Source organism: Python bivittatus, unplaced genomic scaffold (assembly GCF_059951505.1).
Source record: "Python bivittatus isolate LINGU-HERP-01145 unplaced genomic scaffold, Pbiv_v1 ctg000590_np1212, whole genome shotgun sequence".
In the NCBI taxonomy this organism is placed as follows: domain Eukaryota; kingdom Metazoa; phylum Chordata; class Lepidosauria; order Squamata; family Pythonidae; genus Python; species Python bivittatus.
The window spans coordinates 5,048,694-5,070,455 of NW_028277086.1; the positions used below are offsets into that span (position 1 = coordinate 5,048,694).

Genomic DNA, 21,762 nt, shown 5'->3' on the forward strand with positions numbered 1-21,762 from the left:
GTTCAATTGCTCATGACGTACCAAGGGGAATGGTGCCTTGGGTCATGTGTTACGGCTCAGCATCCCTAACTCTTTAAAGCTAAATGGTGTGTGTTACTGAATCTGGCCACAGGAACAGTCTTTAAGGCAGCAGCATTTCCATGCATGCTAGAAAGTGGTCTTCAACCAAAATAGTATCAGCCATAGTATAGGGCCCATTACTTTCTCAGAGCTTAGAAAATATATTTGAATCTTTAGCATGTCAACGAGGGAGAAGAACTGCTCTAAATTCTTATGGAGACCCTCTTGCCCATTGCACACAATTCAAAAAAGGCCGTTCCTGTAATAAATCCAGAAGATACCTTAGGTTCTGCTATTAGAGATAGTTAAACTGCAAATCCTAGGTTTTTGCATATGAAACTGAAATGGATCTCTACATATGGAAAGCATGTGGGCCTCAACAAGAGTGTCCTTTGAGTTGCCACCTGGATCATAGGAAGTTTAGACCAATGCATCTGAAGGGCTCCCAGGTTGTTCAGCAAAGAGGTGGCTGTTGTGTCTGCAAGATTAATTTCAGCCGTGGGTTTGTGTGGGTATACGTGCGGGCACCATGTCACAAAGCCAACAGACGTCATGCCATAAAAAGATGATACCCCATTTTAAGGCTGCTTCTGCCTTAGCATAAAATATTGAGAATGTCAGCAGTGATCTTGAGAAACTGCGGAAGCTTCCAGATGGATCCTAGTTTTATACTTTGCTCTTCCATATCATGGAATCTAAGACAGCTTAGAACGGGGCTTCATCATTCTATGGTGTATGATAAAGGATGCTGTTAGCCAACATGAGCAGCTTATCGCTCACTCCTCTGCATTGCAGAGTTGGAAGTCACATGATTTGGCAATGGTTTCCTTTGCATTTCAAACAAGGCAATAGAGGAAGTTGTTAATTCAGACAACTGCAGTTCACTCCTCCACTTTGCAATTACAAGTAACAATTACACGGCTTGAATTTTTCCGTTGGCCACACTTTACTGATGAAACTCTTAAATGGCACCAGAAACAAAATATGTGATGTGGACAAAAAAAAATCATATTGGAGACTTATTCAAGAATTAGAACTGTTCAGAGATGGAGGAGGGCTTTGGTAGACAAAAGGGATGGTGGAAATGTAGCAGCATTCAAGGTTGCTACGACATTCATTCTTCACTTATAAAGACTATCATGAATTTAAATTATTTTCAGCTTCAAGTTGAAGAAAAAACATTCCTGTACTATGACTTTCCTTTATGAGTAAGTAAACCAGTCTTTTCAACGTGGTTGTCTAGATGCAGTTTCAGTAGATATAATTTAATGACAAAAGCTTCCATTGAGTCTCTGTTGTACAAGATTATTGTAATTAAAATGAATATTGCATAGAGATTAATGTATATTTTAAGAGGAGTTCCAATAATAATTTCTATTGGATACTTTACACAGATAGACAAATTAATGGGCAAATTTTTATGGTAGGCCAAAGCCCCTTGGATATCTTTGGCCAAATTCAGGTTGTTTTATGATAAAGGCAGCTTCAGCATACCAGATTTTCAACTGTACTATTGGGCTTTTATTTTAATGTGTATATTTTTTTCTGGAAGGAGAACTTTTTTTTTAATATTGCTGTCTGGGCTTCTCTGGAGAGCAAGTATGTAACCTCTTTGAAATCTTGCCAAGTTTTAGGGTCTGTTAAGCAGGGATTTTCGTTTTCAGCCTTGAAAGCTGCCAGGCACATTTTGTTATTAATAGATAAGTTTTGATCTAGAATTACCTAAGAAACTGATGTTGGAGAATAATCCAAATTTGAAGGGAGCAGGGAAGGTGTTGCATTGGAATTTCTGGTCCAAACAAGGGATAAATCCTCAAATCCATTGATTTATTTCAGGTATTTTAAAGATTTTGAGAGATTGTGTTCTGGATATGATTTATCTATAATATCACTTGACAAGGTATACTGTTGAACTATATCGCGATTAAACAGTATGGCCTTTATCAGAGGTTCATGCAATTCTAGGATCCTTAAGAGATGGAGTGGTTGAAATGAAACCAACAATTCAATTTCATAAGGAATTTAAAAAACAGAATTAAGTTTAGCATTAGTTACTATCTGAACTGTGGAACAAAAAATTGGAATACTCAATCTTGAAAAATTGGTGGGTCCAGGTTTTAAGAAATGTGAAACATACTTTGTGTAACTTAAGAATTAAATTAATTCATCAGAAAATATTATTTCATGTCTGTTGGATCCCTCAAAGAATGTTTAAAAAGAGTTGGACATCAATTTTTGTGTTTGTGTTGGCATTGTAAGACATTAGATGGTTTTAAACTCATGATTTAGTCTTGTTCAGCCATACCTTTCTTTTCATTCCAAATAACATATGTTAATATAACTTTGGAAGGAAATATAATAATAAAGATATAAATCTGAAGTTAAACTATATATCTGAAATATGGAATTTGGCATTTTATGAGGGGCTTTGACTACTAGATTTGCAGCTTAGAAATAGAATAATTGTATACAAAAGAAACATATTTTTCTGGGAAATTGTAGTCTTCAACCCATTTGGTTGGCATCTCCAAAGAATAGTTACAATAAATTGTTTCCCAGGCAGAATGCTTTTCAAGAGAGATGGACTACTTTCTGGCAGCTCTTGCCTGGATATTTTCCTTCATGCACTCGGCTATAAACGTCAAGGCAGAGTTGGCCAGTGTGTTGCATTTTAATGGCTGCTTCATCCAGAAACCATTAGATGTGGGAGAACTTTTACGATCCTCTCATTACTGCATCCTGGAAGATTCTGTACATCCCTTTTAATGTAAAACTGTAGGGCATGAGTGCCAATTGTCCATGAGCTATTCAGTCTTGCTACCAAAAACATTTTTCATCTGCCTCTCCCAGTCAACGCTCTTCAGATGTGTTGGCTCGCATCTCCCATCGCTTTTCTGGCCCATGCATCTGGAGGGCATCAGCTTTCAGAAAGAAGTTTTCAGTAATTATGCTGTCTCCCCATTGTGAATTGGCCCAGAGCTTGGTCCGGTTCACACTACAGCTTCTGAATCTGTAGCATCTTTCAGTTTGGTTAGCTGGCTGGGGGATTCTGGGAGTTGAAGTCCACACATCTTCAAGCTGCCAAGATTGAGAAACACTGGTTTATACTAACAGCCAGCATAATGATGGAAGAACCTGCCTATTGGTTAGAAGGAAAGCTGTTTCAACAAGGAAAGGATTTGCCTAAGCTTTCCTTTGAAAGAAGAAAGAATATTCATGTTCAGTGGCTACGATTGCTGGAGCAACTAGCCAGCCTGACCAAAACAGTTGTGTTTTGTATGCTACATTGGGGGGGGGGGCGATGTGATGCCAAGGTCGAATTTCAGGCATAGCTGACAGTGAATTTTTAAAATGTGCTTCGACTGCTTGAGTATTATTGATGGGCCTGTGTGCATTTTGTAAGGTTTTCTGAGCCTCTTTAAAGATTTGCAATAGACACCTGCCTGCAGTATTTATGAAATAGGTCTCTTATAGCACAACCTGCTTGTACAGGCAAAAACACATCTGTTTGACTTAACTGTGATGATGCTAGTTGTGGGCAATTTAGCACCTTGTCTTAATTTAGAAAATTGCACCCCTGTTAAAGCCTTGAAAAGGCATTAAAATGTTCATCTTCAAAGCATATATATTGTCATGTCTAAAATTGGCCTCTAGGGTTTTTTCTTTCCCCATTAACCTCCTGAGTTTATAGTGAGTTCTGCACATTTTCTCAGGCCTGGTAGCTCTGCACACACTGCTTTCTGGTGTATGGTTAAAAAAAAAAGGTACATTCTCCTTGTACTTGACTTTATAGCAGGGTTCCTCAACCTCAGCAACTTTAAGATGGGTGGACTTCAACTCCCAGAATTCCACAGCCAGCATGGCTGGCTGGGGAATTCTGGGAGTTGAAGTCCACCCATCTTAAAGTTGCTGAGGTTGAGGAACCCTGCTTTATAGCATATATAAACATTAACTGTCTTCAGAACCACCATCAGCCAATGACTCTGCTGAGTTCCTAAGCTGAGTATGTATGATAACTTACCCAGGAGTGCTACGGGAGATCCCTGTATCGTAAAAGAACCAGTAGGCTTATCCTCGTAGCAGAGACAGGAAAGGAAGCAAGATCACAGCAGGGGATCATGCAGAAACACAACATTCTGACTCCTTGGTCAGCGAGCATTCTACAGATTTTCGTGCTGCACATTCAGTTTTGGAGTAAGGAATTGAACATGAACAAGGAGCGGTTTTTTATTAGATGATCTTAAAAGTTGTCACAAGCTCTGCATGCACTGATTGCTTCCTCCTTTTGCATTTAAGATGCCTTGAGAAGTTGCCTGTGTAAAACTTTTACCATGCCTCTTTCTTTGCCTTACTTGAGGAGAGGAAAGCAAGCTGATTTAATGCTGAACACTGCTTGAAGGACAGGTTAAAAAACAAACAAACCCAGTCAGTTCTTTCAGTAGCAGTGTCTAAAAATGCTTTGTCTTTAGTAAAAAATTCCTAGATTTGGGATGAGGGAACCTAATGATAGAGACTAGCTGCTAATTCATCTAAGCGTATTCATCTAAGCATATGTATAAACACTCTTGTTGAAGAATATTACTGAATCTTCCTATTGAGGGAAAGCATTTAAGGTTGCCAATGAAAGTGCCTTTCTGTGGGAGGACATAATAAAATGATAGAAATATTTGAAAGCAGTCATGTAGAAGCTCATTTTAGCAGAGGCATGACATATACGCTCTGTCCCTCTGCACAGCAAAATGTAGCTTAACACCAGGCTGTCTCTGGACCAGTGTTTCCCAAGTGTGGCAACTTTAGGATATGTGGACTTTGACTCCCAGAATTCCCCCAGCCAACATGCTAACTGGGGGACTTCTGGGAGTTGAAGTCCACACATCCTAAAGTTGCCACACTTGAGAAACATTGCTCTGGACCCAGCATGGAGGTGGACTGGGGAGTAAACCCAGATCGAGCCAGATTTGATATAGATTTATTTTTCCACATGGAGGAATGTCTATTCATAGAAGCTTAGCCATGGATAAGATTAGATTGTATTGCATCTAATGCAGGATATCCTTGCATACATTGCGTGATGTATCAGCAAGTTCTCATTGTGCATGAACTTGTACTTTTCGTGTGTAATGATCAGGATATGGCATTTTAAGTTTTGCAGAAGTTTTTAGCGAGGCAATGGATGGAGAAAGAAGTGGAAGGCATAGCAGGTTGAACAATTGGTCTAGAAACGGTGGATGAACCCTCTGGAGGGGAGGCAGACTCCCTTTCCTAGGATCTGTTCAAGCAGAGAGTAGACAGCCCATCAGTCTGGGACATTTTAATGTAGATTCCTGAATCAAGCAGGAGGTTGATTTGATAGCCACAAGGACCTCTTCCAACTCTATGATTCTGTGATTCATTGCAACCTCTAAGATACACGGTGGGGCAGCTGCTGTTTTGATCTATCTGCTGTAACAGGCTGCTGAGTGGGAGATGTACCCCAAAGCAAGAAATCATCTTCATGCTGTTACATTTATCTCAGGAAGCAAGGCAAACGCACCAAAAATCCTTGGCTCTTTTTGAAGCAACAGAAGATCCCAGCAAATCTAAACTCTAGGAGTTCAAGGTGTAAAAATGGCACTTTTGTCTCTAGAATGAGAGGGACTTGGATGCGCCACTGAAATACGTGAGCTCTACAACAGTTGGCCCCTCTGTTCAGATGTGCTCAGAAATTATCCCGGCTTCCCCACTGTGGCTGTTCCACGTGTGTCAGGATTGCTGTCTGGGAATTCTCAAATTCCCATCCATTGTATCTGGCGTATACTCACAGGAAAAGGTTCATCTAGATTGGGTCCCTCTCCATTCTTGAGTGCTAAACTGCTTCAGCCAAAGCAGGCACGGTCTTGATGACCTCAGAGCAATGGCAGATAAGGATGATAGAGCTGCTGAGTTACTCTGAGGAACAAGGGAGGGGATAAGAAAAATAATTTCAGGAGAGGTTGCCCCTTGTTTTTTTCTCACATTTAATAAATCTTGTTGATCCTTAATCCATCCGGCAGTCTCCCTTTAAAAGTGTGTTATAAAGAGATTGTGAGCTCTGGTAATCAAATGTAAGCATTTCTCTTTGCAAACAACAATTGGGATATAATATGATTAAATGTGCTGACCTTTGCCTGGGAGCAAGGCACTCCTTACTTCCCTTATCTAGAGATGTGAACTAGCACAATCACACAGTTACACTTGAGGCCTGCCTTCCTTCCAACGGAAAAGCAAATTGGCATGTAGAAAAGGATGTTGGTAGATGTCTAGAGACCTGGAAAACTGATCACGTTTTATACAAAGAAGAGGGCCCTCACACTCACTAAGATCACTCCAAAGTCATTCAGCCATGCTCTTTCATATGTCCACCAGTTCTGCAAGAGGGTTCCTTCCCACCCAGAACCTCTCTTGGTGGAAACCACTTGGGTGGTATACTCATAATGAATCAGTTGAAATAATACTGGCTTGATGGACTGGGGATTACAATCTCAGCTCTGATGAAGGAAATCAGCATGGATTCTCTGAAGGTACATCCTTCTGAGGTTTTCACCATTGTCAGCAGGCATGTAGTTGGAGGTGATCCTATAATCATTGTACTACTTGGTTTTTCAAATAGCGTCTGACAAAGTTCCTCATTGAAGGCCCTTGAGTAAACTTAGTGGTCATGGGATAACAGGACCTGTCCTTTAATGGATTGCAGAAGAGGGCAACCAAAATTATCAGGGAGCTGAAGCATCTTTCATATGAGAGAAAGCTAGAATGTTTGGGGCTCTTTTGCTTGGGAAAAAACGGTGACCAGGTGGGGCAAAATTCATGTATGGCATTTGCAGAAGTGCAGGATTCATGCATGGAGAAAGTGGACAGGGAGAAGTTTTTATCCTTATCTCAGAATACCAGGATCATGGGTCTTCTGGTGAAACTGATTAGAAGGAGGTCTAAGACAAAAAGACGCTCTTCATGCAAGTGGGGTGCCCCAGGGTTCTCTCCTCAATCCAGTGCTCATTAACATTTTCATAAATTACTTAGATGAGGGATGCTCATCAGATTTGCAGATGACATAAAGTGGGGGGGGATTGCTAACACCACAGAAGACAGGCTTAAGGCTCAAAAGGATTTTGATAGACTTGAACATTGGGCCCTATCCAACAGTATGCACTTCAGTGGCAAGAAATGTAAATTTCAGCACTTAGATAGGAAAATGCAATGCATAGATACAAGGTAGGTGGTATGTGGCTCAGCAGTAGTTCTTGTGAGAAGAATCTTGGCTTCCTTTTAGACCACAAATTAAGCATGAGCCAGAAGTGTGCTGCAGCTGCTAAAAAGCCAGTGATATCTGGGCTGCATCAACAGAGGTATAATGTTGAGATCATGAGAAGTAGTAGTACTCTGTTTCAGTGGTCAGATTGCACCTGGAATTTTCTGTCCAGTTTTGGTCACCCCAATACAAGAAGGATGCTCAGGAACTGAAAAGAGTGCGGAGAAGAGCAATAAAGATGGTGAAGGGATTGAAGGCTAAATCTCATGAACAGCAATTAAAGGAACTGGATATGTTCAGCCTAAAGAAGAGAAGGCTCAGGGGAGACGTGATAGCAGCCTTCTAAGACTTGAAGGGCTGTCACGAGAAGAGGGAGTGGATTTATTCTCCATAACTCCTGAGGGAAGGATAGGAACCAGTGGGTAGAAGCTTTATAGAGAGAGATCCTAACTTAATTTCCTGGCCGTGAGAGCTCTTAAGTAGTGGCATGCTCTGCCTCCTCGAGTCATGGGGGCTTCACCATTAGAGGTTGTCAAGCAAAGGTTGGATAATGAATTCCATAGATTAAATGCAAGAAGTGAGGGTGGTCACAGACTTGGGTGGCTTTAAAAGAGGACTGGATAAGTTCACAACTGACAGGTCTATCCAGGCTGTTAGTCTTGAAATTTCATGTTTTCTTTGGTTTGGAGGCAACAGGGCTCCAAACAGCAGTTGCTAAGGAACAACAGCATGAAAGTGGTATTTATCTGTCTCTTGCTTATGAGCACCCAGAAGCATCTGGCTGGACATGGGGAGAAACAAAATGCTGGACTAAGATGGGCTTTGGCCTAATCCAGTTCTTTGGTTGAATTTATTCGCTGGGCCACTATACATACAGCCTTGCAGGATCAGACTGTCAGCTTGTCCAGTCCTGCATCCTGCTACCCACAGATAGATGTCCCTATGGAGGATATGAATGCAAGGAGCATCTCTCCTCTTGCAGGTGGTATTCACATAGCACTCTTCCTCTAAACATGGGCAGTCCTTATAAAACAACTAATAGTTGTTGCTAGGCCTGTCCTTTGCTCCTCCTTTGTGGGTGTGATGGTTCGCCCAACATTATAAACATGAAACTTTTCATTTCCTTGTTTCAGCTTAGAGTGTCTTACTATTTTCCAGCGCTTATTTGGGTTGCTTCTGCAAGGCTTTCAGGAGATCTTTGCTGCTAGGGAAGCAAAAACCGGGATTTTATTAAGGTTTGTTATATCTGTCTGTTCTTGGACTGGCATGGATGAAACTGCTGAATTCAAAAGAATTCAAAGAAGTTTGTTGAACATAATTCAGTGGGACACAGTACTCTTCAGTCAACACCTTTAACGTTTAAAAAATGCAAATTGGTTCTCATCTTACCCAATGCAGCTTTCTCTGTTTTAGTACACATTAATACTGCATCATGTATTTCTATCAAGATGATACAATGCCAGCCCCTATCTGATTCTACAACAGAGCTTCCATTCCAGAGAAGGAAATATGTAACCAGCAGTCCCTTCTTAAGTTTAGTAAGGATGTTTTTTTTCCACTTTAGGACGGTAACAAGGAATAACAGCTCGTCTGTACATGTTGCACCTATTCTGGTTGATTATATATAGGAGTGGCCCTGCTAGAGTTTTAAGGATTTGAAACCGAATCCTTAAACGTTGGGTTCCAAAGAATTGTGCCTCTAGATCCAGGTTGCTTTGCATTCTCTTTGACCTGTCCACGGCAGGCTGTTCAGGGCCAGGGGGGGGCGGTATTGTTCCTGCAGCACAAACTTGTCCAACTTGAGATCATCTTCAAGACAATGCCCATTGCAATCAACCCTCTTTATTTGGATCTGCAAGGTCACAGCCAGATGCAGGAAAAGCATACCATTCAGCAAACTTTCACGAAGGAGACAACCAGATCCTCACTGACTGATCGATTATGTAATGTCAAGTCCACGTAGACCGCATAGATAGATTTTCCACGCTAGGGTTACATAATTAAAAATGAAATAAAGCACGCCTGGCAAATTTAAAGAACTATCCCTCAATAACTGTTTTGACACAGGCTTGGGAGGTTGCTTGCATAAGTAGGATTATGTAATTTGTGCTATGTTTTTTTAAAGGGAGTATAGATCTTGGCATCATTGCTTATTATAAGAATAGATTTCAAGCCTTAAAGCTTTATTTTCTGCCACTGTTGTGATAGTAGAGTTTATATTCACTGCCAGTTTTTCTTGAAAACTTGAGTCGTATTTTCTGGGCTTAAACTATTGTATGCTCATTCTTGTGTGAAGATCTACACTTAAATAAAGGGTTAAGCATTTTTTTAGCCCATGATAACTCTTCATATTCCATTGTTGTCCCCTCTGCAGCTCATTGATTTGCTTGGTTTGCATATCAATTGTGTGCTATTAATAGTGCTTTCTCAGTCATACATTCCTTTGAGCACATCTTGATCTAGAAAGAAAGCTGTTGATCTAGTTCAGTCTTTCTTAGGCTGGTGCCCTCTAGGTGGGTTGAAACTACGGTTCCCAGGATTCTCAATTTAAATGCTAAAAGGAGTTAAGTTAGGTTAGGAGTTAGAAGGAGTCAAGACATGGAAAGGGCATGTGGTTGGGGGGAAATGACCTAATCATGGATTCACAGATACTAGATTAAGGTAGACACTGAATTTTTGAAACATCCAGTAACCAGAGGAATTGGGCATTAAACTAAAGCATGAAATGGCTGGTGTGGGTCTTCCGGGCTGTGTGGCCATGTTCTTGAAGTTTTGTTTCCTAACGTTTCGCCAGCACCTGTGACCGGCATCTTCAGAGTGCAGGAGCACAGACAGGAGCAGTTCTCTCTGTGCCCAGCTCCTGTTCAGTTCGAGCTGTGCCAGCTCCTGGGCACAGAGAGAACTGCTCCTGTCTGTGCTCCTGCACTCTGAAGATGCCGGTCACAGGTGCTGGCGAAACGTTAGGAAACAAAACTTCAAGAACACGGCCACACAGCCCGGAAGACCCACACCAGACATCGTATGCCGGCCGTGAAAGCCTTCGACGATACATTAAAGCATGAAAATTTGTCCCCATGTTCTCCTTGTTATAATCCCAAAGGCCTGCATGCAGGCTTTTACTTTCCATGTGATTTAAGGCTGAATTAGATACTGGTCAGGCACAGCAGAGGAGCATCAGATCTCAGCCTGACATTCCTTAGTAACCAGCGTCACTTAAATTGCAAAGCTGAATAGTTTATGTAGTGAATGGTGTAATTAAAATGTGTGTATTTGTACATGTGCAGACAGGTTGAGACACATGCATGTTATATATCATAACCTACTCTTGCTTGCAGACCATGACACATTTGAAAGGGGGACTTCGCAGACCCAGCTGATGCAGGAAAGCAGTCTTTCTCCATGTGTTAAAGCAGGTAGTTTCTGTGAAACATTGAGGCAGCTGCTTCAAAAGCTTTCCCCAAGGGTCTGCACACAGGTGGACATGCACAGAGAGCTTCTGCTGGGGCAGCCAGCAAAATGGATGTGCAAACACAGATACCTCAGGAGAGCATGTAAACCAGCTGTGCTGATCCTTCCACAGAATGTGCCTGACTTAACCCTTCAAGGAAGAGTATTCTGCTTACATCAACCGGCTTGTGAAGTGCCCCCTTTGTATATTCTGCATAACCCCAGGAAGCTTCCATCAGCAGCCTTGAGTTCATCCATGAAAGAAAACTGATCAGAACTTGTGCAAAATAATTGCATGCCTCAATCCCTAAATAAAAGCCTCTTAATATGAATTCACTGATGTTTGGTTGGGCCACTTGCAAAGCCTGAACAGAGACTTATCTCCAATAATGTAGTAGATACGCGCTAAGGAACTCCAATCAATGCAACCACTAGGTGCATGTCTACTAGGCAAACAGCAGTCAAATAAATATGTTTGTATCTGTATGCAGCACAGAGGAATGGAGCATTGCGTAAACTGAATCACAGTAAGTTCTTGATTTCAGTAAACCTTCCTTCCTCATCTTGATACTTTCCAGGTGTGTTGGACTACAACACTCATCATCCCAAGCCATCACTATGTTGACTAAGGATCATGGCATGGAAATCCATCATATTTGGAGGGAAGGCTTCTGGAAACATTATAGTAGTTCCTTTTGTCTTTATTCTGGAATGCTTTCTGTTATATAAAATGTTTGGGGCAAGAGGTATCCCATCCTGTTTCTTAACATGAAAGCTAGCAAATCTTTCAAGAAGCGAAAACATTTTTACACACTTACACCTCCTTTTTATACATCAGATGCAGATCATTTTGGTGCAGAAGCAACTCCGTCATTGGTCTTCATTTTGCAAGCTTACATCTTAGTGGTATTTTTATAAAAAGGGCATGTTCTGAATGCTGGCCTTTCTTTGGAATCTCTCCAAACCATTTTGAAAGAAGATATGCATTTAGAACAATTAACCTAAAGCAGCATTGTTGATTGCCTGGAAAAAACATTGATCCGTTCACAGAGCTGCCCAAAGCAGTTGACCACTCTTCTGCCAGAAGAGTCCACAAGTGTGAACGGAGGCCTTGTTTTGGTGAATGAAAACAAGGGTGAAAGGCAGGGGGCTCTCCAAATGCCTAGTGATCTGTGACTTGATTCTTTCTGTTTGCTTGCAGATTTATCAGCCACTCGATGGGGATTCGTATCACCTCTTCACCTTTGTGTAGCAAGCAGAACGACTTCAACACCTCTTCAGTAATAATTATGAAACTGATATTAACTGAATGGCAATTATGGATTTTTAACTCTAGATCCCAGTAAGCAAAAGGAAGCCAGCAAGCCATATGTTGAAATTTTCTTACCAAATAGTTTGATGTTCCTGTGAATGTTGGAAAGCCTTTGTGAAAAATTGATGCCAAAACCTGTTTGTCCCAAGGGAATTACAAATACCGCTTGCACAAGGAACGGGACGCCATGAGGAACAGAAGGCATCCTAATTTATCGCTAGAGATGATAGAATTATTTATATAGAGATAAAAATAAATCTATAGATATATAAATATATGTATTTTTTATGGTGATGAAAATGGCTCCCCAGAATGCTGACTCAGAATCTATGCAAGTTCAAGAGCTTCCTGTTGTTCAGCTCCAGAAACCAGAAAAGGAGAGCGAGAGCAAAGAAGAGACTATTAGTGAAGGTTCCATTGACCGCATCCCGGTACGGCTCTGGGTGATGCACGGCGCCGTAATGTTCGGCAGGGAATTTTGTTACGCTATGGAGACAGCTTTGGTGACACCAGTATTGTTACAAATTGGTAAGTAAAATTGGTGCTGTGTGTTATTGTGAGAAATTGACAGGTTCCTTATCCGTGTGTCTGTGGAGCTTTTGGCCTTCCTGAAACATTCTTAGCTTTTGTCAAAAGCAGTAGCCAGGGGCCACCTGAAACATGGTTATCCCTCTGTAGGATTATCCTTCAGCCATGGAACAGCTGCTGCCAGCAGCCATGTGATTATTTCCCAAGGTAATGTGCTGATGATCATCCAGGAAACGCAGTGCTGCTGTAAGGAAGAGACCACTTGAACCCATGAACCCCAAGTAGATGTTGCTTCTGAAGAAAAAGCTGGTCATGTAGGAAGAGTAACCATAGTGCAGTGGCTATACATGGTGGTGAGCCTATGTTGAAAGCTGTGGAGACATAATTCGGGGTGGCGGGGATGGAGGAGAAGAGAGAGTAAGTTCTCTCAGGCTGCTATAGAGAAAAGCCAGCCAGCATGGAGACGGGGTCTTGCATTAACAGGTTTGTAGGACAATGCGCTTGTAGAAAAAGTAATTTCTAATTCCCACATGCTTCCTAAAATCTTCTCTAGCATATCTGTTTTCTCTACACCTCCTTTCTTTTTTTTCTCCCTATTTTTATTTTGTACCCTTACTCAGCTGACCAACTTCCTTTTCCAGTGATTGAGGCAATAAAATGATTATTTGTACCAACTTTTGGGAGAGCAGTGTAGGATCACTGGGTGTATATGAAAAGTTCTGAGTGTATGTAAAAAGATATATGAATAGATGTTCTCCCACATTTCAGTTTGCTCAGTGAAATTGGCCTGCCTTCCAATTTAGCCATTCCTTCATGTCTGCCCCAAATGTACTGGACAATCTCTACCTTATTTACAGGGGCTCAGTTTTACCAGCGTGGCTGCTCACTTTATAGACCCCTTCCTCCCTCCCTCCCTCCCTCCCTCTGGATGGTGTGCAAAAATGATGTAGGACTAGTTGGTAGGTTTCTATGTGATGTAACCATATTTAAATGACCAAACATTCACCCATCCCGGTGTCTTTAGGCTATTTCAAGGTCACTGCAATCCCAGTTCTTAAGCAAAACATTGCAAGCAGTATTGTTTCAACAAATCTGCTGTGGTTTTAAGTAGTGTGTAGCAAGGTTGCATGGTGCTCCAGATTTCCAAACGTGGTTTTGGAGCATGAACATAGCAGCGGTCTGTAAAACCTCAAAGCAGCCACATGTTTTCATGGGATTTTGCTGTTGCCTCACACTCCTGGGATGGGACCAGCTCTTGCACACTCCAGAACACTTTTTGAAGGTTGAATCCAAAACACTGGGCAGCTGTAGAGGGTAGAGTTGATCTTCCAGGGCTGCACTGTGTCTGATTCCAAAACTTATTCATATGTGGATGGTATTTAGGTTTGCCTGGTCAGGAGATAAAGCATCTTGCTAAATGGCTTTGAGCTGGATCAACTCTTGCCTAACCGACCTCACACAGTGTTGCTTGTTATAAGGATCTGCTCAGTTCCATGCCCTTAAGACAGGGTGGGAAATCTAGGCAAACTTTCTTATTTAAATTGGGTCAAGGAAGTTGAATCAGGAACTACTAAGCTTCCCCAGTTACCTTCATCCAGCACAACGCAGTATTAACAACTGAATAGTAACACACTCCAAAAGGATTGACCTAAGCTGGAAGCTGCTGTAGACTCAACAAGTGAACTTCCATTGGAATACCCTTGCCACGTTTCTCAGCTGAACACCCAACTGTGATAGTACAGCAGAAGATCTTATCTTAAATTTGTCTCCTACTTGGTGGTGGATGGAAAGTTGATTATTTGGGCTAGGTGAACGTTCCAGCTGCTTTTACTAAGTAGTGTCAGGTTCTCAAGCAGCATGGAGGTAAACAGTGGGAGGTAAAGTTTGCAAAACGACTGTAAATAAGGAGCTTAGCTTGTGAAATGCAGGTCTGGAAATATTTCTTTGTGAAGTAATTCTGCTTGGAAATCTCTAATACTTTCCTTTGATGCTGGTGAGCTCCATCCAGCCCTAACATGCCTATATGTAAAGCTGTGGCTGCTTTGCTGTGAAGGAACCTTTCTGGAACCAAGAGAATCTTTGTCCAGCCATCCAGATGTCCTTCGTTTTCTGGAATGGGGAGCTTTAACTGCCAGAACTCATGAGACTGGTCCCCACGGAAACACGCCATTTACGATCTCCTTACCCTTCATAACATCCCTGTGCAGGAAGGCTCTGCTATATAGGAATTAGGATAGGAACCATAGGCTGATTCCTGCTAATCATTTCCTTTTGCTGCTTTCTCACAAATGCCTTCCATGCAAGACCTGGTGGTGCACCAGGGCCTTAAGAGCATGGTCCTGCAATTTCCAATGCCAGTGATTTTGCTTGCAAGTCCAAATGTGGAACAGCCCTTACCTGGAGTCACACTATTGATTCATCTCGCTGAGTGTTGTCTCAGAGTGACCCTATAAAGCAGTGCTTCTCAACCATGGCAACTTTAAGACGAGTGGCTGGCTGGGGAATTCTGGGAATTGAAGCCCACTCGTCTTAAAGTTGCCAAGGTTGAGAAGCACTGCAGTGGACTCAACAAGTGAACTTCCAATACTCTTGCCAAATTTCTCAGCTGAACTCTGGATCTCGTAACTGTCTGAGGGACTCTTAACAGCCCTGGTACTTTCCGTAGAGAAGGTAGCTTGTTCTGAGCTGAGAATTGCACTGTGCTTTTGAAATAATGCCTTCCCCTAGATTAGTCACTGGAGATAGGCAATTGTATTCTGTGCGTCCTTGCGTGACAGGGACAGAAAATAAACTCTCTTTATCAAGCAGGTTTTGCTGCTGTGACTTGATTCTCTGTTCTACCCCTTCTTACTCTCCCCCCACCCAGCCATTTAAGGATAAATGAACAGGCACCCATTTGTTGAGATCAACCAAGTTCCTCAAAATGTACAAATAGTTTTGGGGGGCAGTACCAAGGTTCTTTCCCTCTTCTGTCTCATGCTAAGGTGGTAGTGGTTAATTCATCTTCTGTTGATTCAGAACAGAAACATATTGTAGGGTTGGATGGGGCCAGTGAGGCATCCAGCCTGACCCTCTGCTCAGTGCAAGAATCCAAGTTGAAGCAGTAAAGGGGAGCCCACCACCAAAGGTTGATTCTACCCCTGAATTGTACTTACTGTTAGGAAGTTTGTCATAACATTCAACTGGAATCTGCCTTCCTACAATGTAAATCCATTATTCTGCATTCTATACTCCAGAAGAAGGGCCAGTTTTTATCTGCTGCTCTGCACCATCCTTTCAGGCACCTGAAGAGTATTCTCATCTCCCTCCTTGATCTTCTGAAGGCTAAACCTTCCACAGGAAGGGTGGTTTTCTTCTTCTTCTTGTGGCATAGAGGGAGCAAAGATGCTTTGTAGAATGCAGTTGTCAGTTGCGTGTACCACCCTAACGTAACCCATCCCTCCTTCTGTATTTGTACTTTACTGCTTAATGTTGCATGACAAAGACACAGGACAGGACATTTAAGTATGTATTAGATTATTGGCAGCAATCCCCTTCCTGAAATGTTGACAGCTTCACATGATTCTTCAAGAAAAGAGTCATATGTTTAATAATAGGAACATGGGAAACAGAATGGCAGCAATTTTCAAACTGAAGTCGTTCCTATCCCCGCTTGAACAGGCCGAGAATTAAATCTGGCACCTTCTTTGTGCAAAGAAATGGTTATTCTGCTAGGCTACGGCTTTTTTCTTCACTTTGAAAACTTTTTGAGTACTCTGTAAACAGTCCCAGGGGAATCTGTTGGCTCTGCCTTTTGCCGTGGGAATTGGCTTGCCACGTTCACGTTGTTGATCAGCCCGTTTTTTCGTCAGCTGAGCCCACCTTTTTTTTTTTTTGGCTTGCATTTTTACAGTGCAGAAATGTGCTGGAAACTACCTGTTTCCTTCTGGAACTGCACATTTGCTTGGTTACATATTTAATTTAAAGAGGGTGTGATGTAAAGAACCAATAGCTGCTATGACAGTGACCTAAGTGGCTGGCCTATAAAGATATCTAGGAGTATCTTTGAGAAACTAAGGTAGTATAATAGGTCTATCCTTTATTTTGCAAAGGGTGAATATGGGAACAGTCCGTTTTGTTCCATCTGCTGTTAAAATCCTGAAGGAAGGACTGTTTGTCCAAGGAAACTGTTCAAGTCCTCAAACAGTGTCTGATATCTGTCAAGAACCACATAAAGCAAAATAAATGGATGCTTAACCCAGATGAGATAGAAATGTTCCTGGTTGGTCAAAGGCAGCTCAAGGAATTGCTAGCTATCTGGGGTACCATTTTGGTGGAAAATATATTTATAAATCTCATAAATTACTTCCCTGTGTTTCCACCACTATGTCATGCCACTTCATCTAGTCTATAGCCCACCCACAAGCTTTTCATAGCAACAGCCTTTCGATATCAAAAAAACCTTCAGCATTAAGACCTGCTCTGCGAGAAAGGGAGGTCTGGCGCCAAAGGAGAACTTGCAGTCTTGCTTAATGCTGTGTATTCATGCTTCACAAAGATCTAGTCCTTAATAAATTGCATTGCTACTCTCATCAACTTTAGCCCATCTGTACTGCATTTCTCTCTCTCAAAAAAACAAAAAAGCAAAAACCAGGGACAAATAACTTTAGACTACTCTGCAGGGTCGTCGTACACCACTTATTTGCCACTCCCACTAAGTAAGCAGCTGGCTTGCTGGGCCGACATCACTCAGCCTCTCTGTTGGTGTCTTTTTTACCACAGTAATGAACTTGGCCATCTTGAAAGGTAATCTTTGAAAAATCCAGAAACTAAAAACAGAAATTCAGAGTGTGTTTGAGGACACACTTTGCTTTGTTTATTTTTTTTCCCCCTGCTAGCACATCACAATTATACCAAAAAGCGTAGATTTTTCAGCTGCTGTTAGGAGGCAGAACTTCCTTCTCCAGGCAGGGTATATCTCATTCACGATTAGGATAGCTTCGGCTAAGAAGAGTGAAAACTGGGAGCAGGAGGAGAACATTTCATCTCAATTTGTGCTGCGCTGGGGGGTAAGCAGCGCCGGATTTCTCCACTGAGAAGCTTACGTTCATTTGATGTAGAGCCCCCAGTAACACTGCGCGCAAGTGGCATGGCTCACGCACGTTGCTGGCGCTTTCCATAGTCGTTCCTGGCCCCGAAGGTGTGGCAGTTGCCATAAGCGTCCACCTGTAACGCAAAAGGTGCGGCCTGCTTGCTTTGAATCGACGATGGCAGTGAATTTTGAAAGGCCATCAGATTTCCATTCTAGGTGTTGACAGTAAAGGACCAGGTTCTGGGGCAGAAGCGGGAGAGGCGAAAGTGACACAAGCAGCTGTGATGATGACTGAAGCTGTTGCGTAACCTGCACAAAGGCTTCTCTGGCTCCTGGGAGTTGCAGTTTCTTCCAGCCCTCCCTCTCGCCCTTAACCTCAAAGCTGATAAAAGGCCTCAGTGAGACCGCGGGCTCATTTTATGTGGGCATTTAAGTGCGTGTCGTCTTCAGTTGCCGGCTGACCTAATTGCAAGGAAAACATATCTTGGCCAACCGGGCGTCTACCCACATTTAGAAGTAGCACGGTAGAATTCTTTCCTTCGCTGGGTGAGAAAAGCAGGTATTTCTAGCAGCGGGCCAGATGGCAGCCTTTATTTATTTAAGCCTTAAATCAATAAAGCAGAGCGGGCCAGCTGGTTTTGCTCTGCCCAGTTTTTAAAAGGTAGTTCTGTGCCTCCTCTCAGACACACCCCACAAAGCGGTTAAAGGAGAAAATAACGTGCTTTATTTATTTATTTGATTTCTAAAGCCACCCACACACCAATCAACCTTGGGATGGCTCTCAAAGTGTTAAAAACATCAACATTACAAAGGGCAAAATACAAAAATGCATTCCCTCTATAAAAAAAACCCAAATATGTGATGCTGGGCAGCATGCAATCAATAAACAACAACAAACAGTTAAAATAACAGCCGAAATGAATACTAGGCGATCAGAACCAAAATTTCTATTGCGACCCTCCAGCTGGGACTCAATATGATACTGAAGGCAAGCAATCGATTAGATTTTTTTTTTGTCAAGCCAGATCTCCCCCAGTCTTGGCATGAGTTCTGTGGCATCAAGTGGGCAACGTTGCAAATTGTGTGGCGAGCAAATCGGCAAGTGAATGACTCCTCCTGTCTTAGGAACATTCTTCAAGTATTGCAGAGTATAGCATTCCAAAATATGTACCCTTTCCTTACTTGCAAGTTACAAACAAGTAACTTTTGGTTCTTCAGAGAGCCATAGTGTTCATGGACACACCCAACGAACAAGACCAGGAAGGAGGAGAAGCCATATAGTCACCGGGAGGCCAGAAAAGTCAAAAATGAATAAACAGAATCTCAGTCTAACCCTGACGGGCGTGCAAACTACCTCCTCTTTTCCCCCATCTCCACCGGTCTCACATGTAGCAGGCGCACCTGAGCTCATAAGACCTGCCTCTTATGAAATAACTGAAGGCAAGTGGAATTTTCCACCAGTTAATAAGATGGAAAGAATCTCTGTGCTTCCTTTGAAAGCCTAGACCTTTTTCAGATTTTGCCTAAGTGAGTCTTTGCTTTTGTTCCTGGGTCTTCATCCTTTCCAGAACCAGAAAAACTTATATACTTTCTATGCGCCCATCAGAAATCAAGTTTGCTCTCCTCCAAAGATGAGCGAGCTTTGTGTCTCTGTGCTTTGAAGCCCTGCAAATCTTATTTCCTGCAGAAGCTTTAGCTTGTTTAGGAGGATTTCAGTGGGTTGCCAAAATTTGTTCTGCTTCCTGATTGCAAAGGTAGTGGCCAGGGCTGGGCAGTTTCTTTTGGCAAGGAGGAACCAAGGCACACCTGCTGGTTATCAGGACATCAGTTTCTTTTTGAAAGTCCCAGATCTTGAGCAAGGATGACTGAAAGAGTTAGATCCAAATATATGTTGTAGTGTATTCGTTTGGAGAGGGTGCAGCTTTTAGCCGTTGTCCAATCTGGCCGAATTTTGGGAGATTTGTGGCCGAATTTTGGGAGATTCAAAACTATCTTGAAGGGGGCACCAGGTGGAATGGAAGACATTGTTTCCTCCTGGGCCCCAAGATCTGTTTTTGGGGTGAATTGGTGGCAGTCATAACCCAGGGTCAGCCATCTATTTAAAACTTCATCTCCTATTATCTTCGTGGATATAATATCTCTGTTTATCTGAGTCATTTTGAGTTTACAAGCCATCCTGGCGTCTTGCACATTCAGTGATTTTCAAATTTTACCTTGATTGGGTCGATCTCTTTTGACACACTCATTCATTTTAAAGGATCCAAGCAAAATACACAGGCCAGCTCTGCCGATGTATTCCTCTCCACCTCAGATAAAATCTGTGGAGGATTGCAGGGAGAGTAGCCACCAGTGAATGACTGCCAACAGAGTCTTATTTCTGAATAAAATTCTTCTCTTTGTCAGTTGAATTAAGAGCCGCAAGCACAAAAGCTCTTTCAGGTCCTTGAGCCCATATCGCCTTCTGCTCTTGAATGAACTTCAGTTAGCAACCAATATGCTACATAGAGCTTTCTCAAAGCTTTGATTGTGTAAATAGCCAACCCCACACAGAATGGAGCCCACAGTTTTTGCTCAGTGGGATCGATGTATCTTGCTAGAGCTACAGGAAGCATTAACTTCAATAAAAAATCACGCACGTCAAAAAGTTTATGTAAATTTCAATAGCTTTAAGAGGAACTATTTTAGCAAGGCCTCCCAGTTTCAAATTTTCAGAGAGTGCTGGCGCTGAGAAGATTGACCCGTCTGTTGGAATGATTGGAAAGGATGAATCAGCAGTAGTGTGTCTGACAACATATTTGGGGGCATGGTTTTGTGGGTTCAAAGTAGGCACTCCATCACCAGATTCCCCAAAAGGATAGAAAATCTTGCAGATTACCCACAGGACATTTATCTCTATTAGCAGTTACCTGATCTAAGGCCTCTGGGAAAGATCACAAAGGTTGTGCTGTGTTACGTGCCGCCAGCTCCACTACCTTGTGGTGAAGAGGGTTAAATCTTCCTTCAACCACTTTTTCATATGCAGTAAGAACTCCTTCCACCCTTCCGCTTTACACCAAGCAGTAACTCTCATACTGTCAATGAAAGACCATCCTTTCTCTTTCATCTGCCTCCAGAGAAAGCGTCTCCCTTGGATGTTCTCAGATGCTCTTTTAGGATCGCATTCTTTCAGTCCGATGCAACTTTCGTGGTGCTCCATGAAAGTTTACGTACTGTACATTTGTTGGCCTTTCATTTGCCCCTTTTGGTGAGGTAGGTGAGGACTCTGGGAATTATCTCATCATGTGAGACAATCTCAGTGACTGTTGGTGACTTTATTTTTAAATTTTGGCTCTATCTTCCCATTCTAAGGCACTCAAGCTGACTAGTGGACAGAAAAAGAAGTGAATACTCCATTTAAAAGAGCAGCTCAACGCATAATTAATCCAGTTGAAGATATAACTGGAAAGAGGCAGTGCTAAATCTGTATTAGCTACTTGAGAAGGCACCGTCTCTTGTGCCCTTCAAACAGGCATCTGAAAGTGGGTTGTCCTTCAAACCTTCATGACTGGCCAAGTTCACCTTGAGATAAACAGCCCTATATCCTTTAGAGCAGTATTTCTTAAACTTTTTTTCTCTCAGGACCCCTTTCCACTTATGGGTTATATTTACTGATATTTGCCATATTAAAAATAAAAATTGACGCATTCGCTGCCGCTATTGCTTCTCACAAATGTTTGAAGGGATTTTAATATTCTGTTATCTTTCAACCTAACTTGGCAAATCATTTTGATTTCGCGGACCACTCAGAGCGTCTTGGGAAACCCCTGGAGTTCCTCAGACCACACTTTAAGAAACGCTGCTTTAGGGCTTTAAATGTTTAAGCATAAATTATGCCCATAAAGTGATTGACAAGTTGTGCACATCTTTCAGCATGGGTATTGTATGAAATTGGTGGCATGGTCAGGTTGCCAACCTAGCAGATGCATTTTGCACCAATTGAAGCTTCTAAAATGTCTTCAAGTATAGCCCCAGGAAGAGCACACTGTAGTAGTCTGAGCAGAATGTAACCAAGGCAAGCCTAAATATTGCCAGATCTGA

At 42.2% G+C, this 21,762-nt stretch overlaps 1 protein-coding gene across 3 annotated transcripts in view; it reads left to right on the forward strand.

Annotated features, from left to right (window-relative positions):
• Nucleotides 1–21,762, forward strand: part of SLC45A4 (solute carrier family 45 member 4) — a 95,772-nt gene that overhangs the window by 41,521 nt on the left and 32,489 nt on the right. For 2 of the 3 annotated variants that reach the window (XM_088148911.1, XM_088148910.1), the window contains one exon: nucleotides 11,976–12,614. In XM_088148911.1, coding sequence (XP_088005037.1) covers nucleotides 12,374–12,614 — 241 coding nt within the window. In that variant the 5' untranslated portion in view covers nucleotides 11,976–12,373. Of the gene's footprint in view, nucleotides 1–968; nucleotides 1,269–11,975; nucleotides 12,615–21,762 lie in introns of those variants that run through there. The other variant, XM_088148912.1, reaches the window with a different exon arrangement.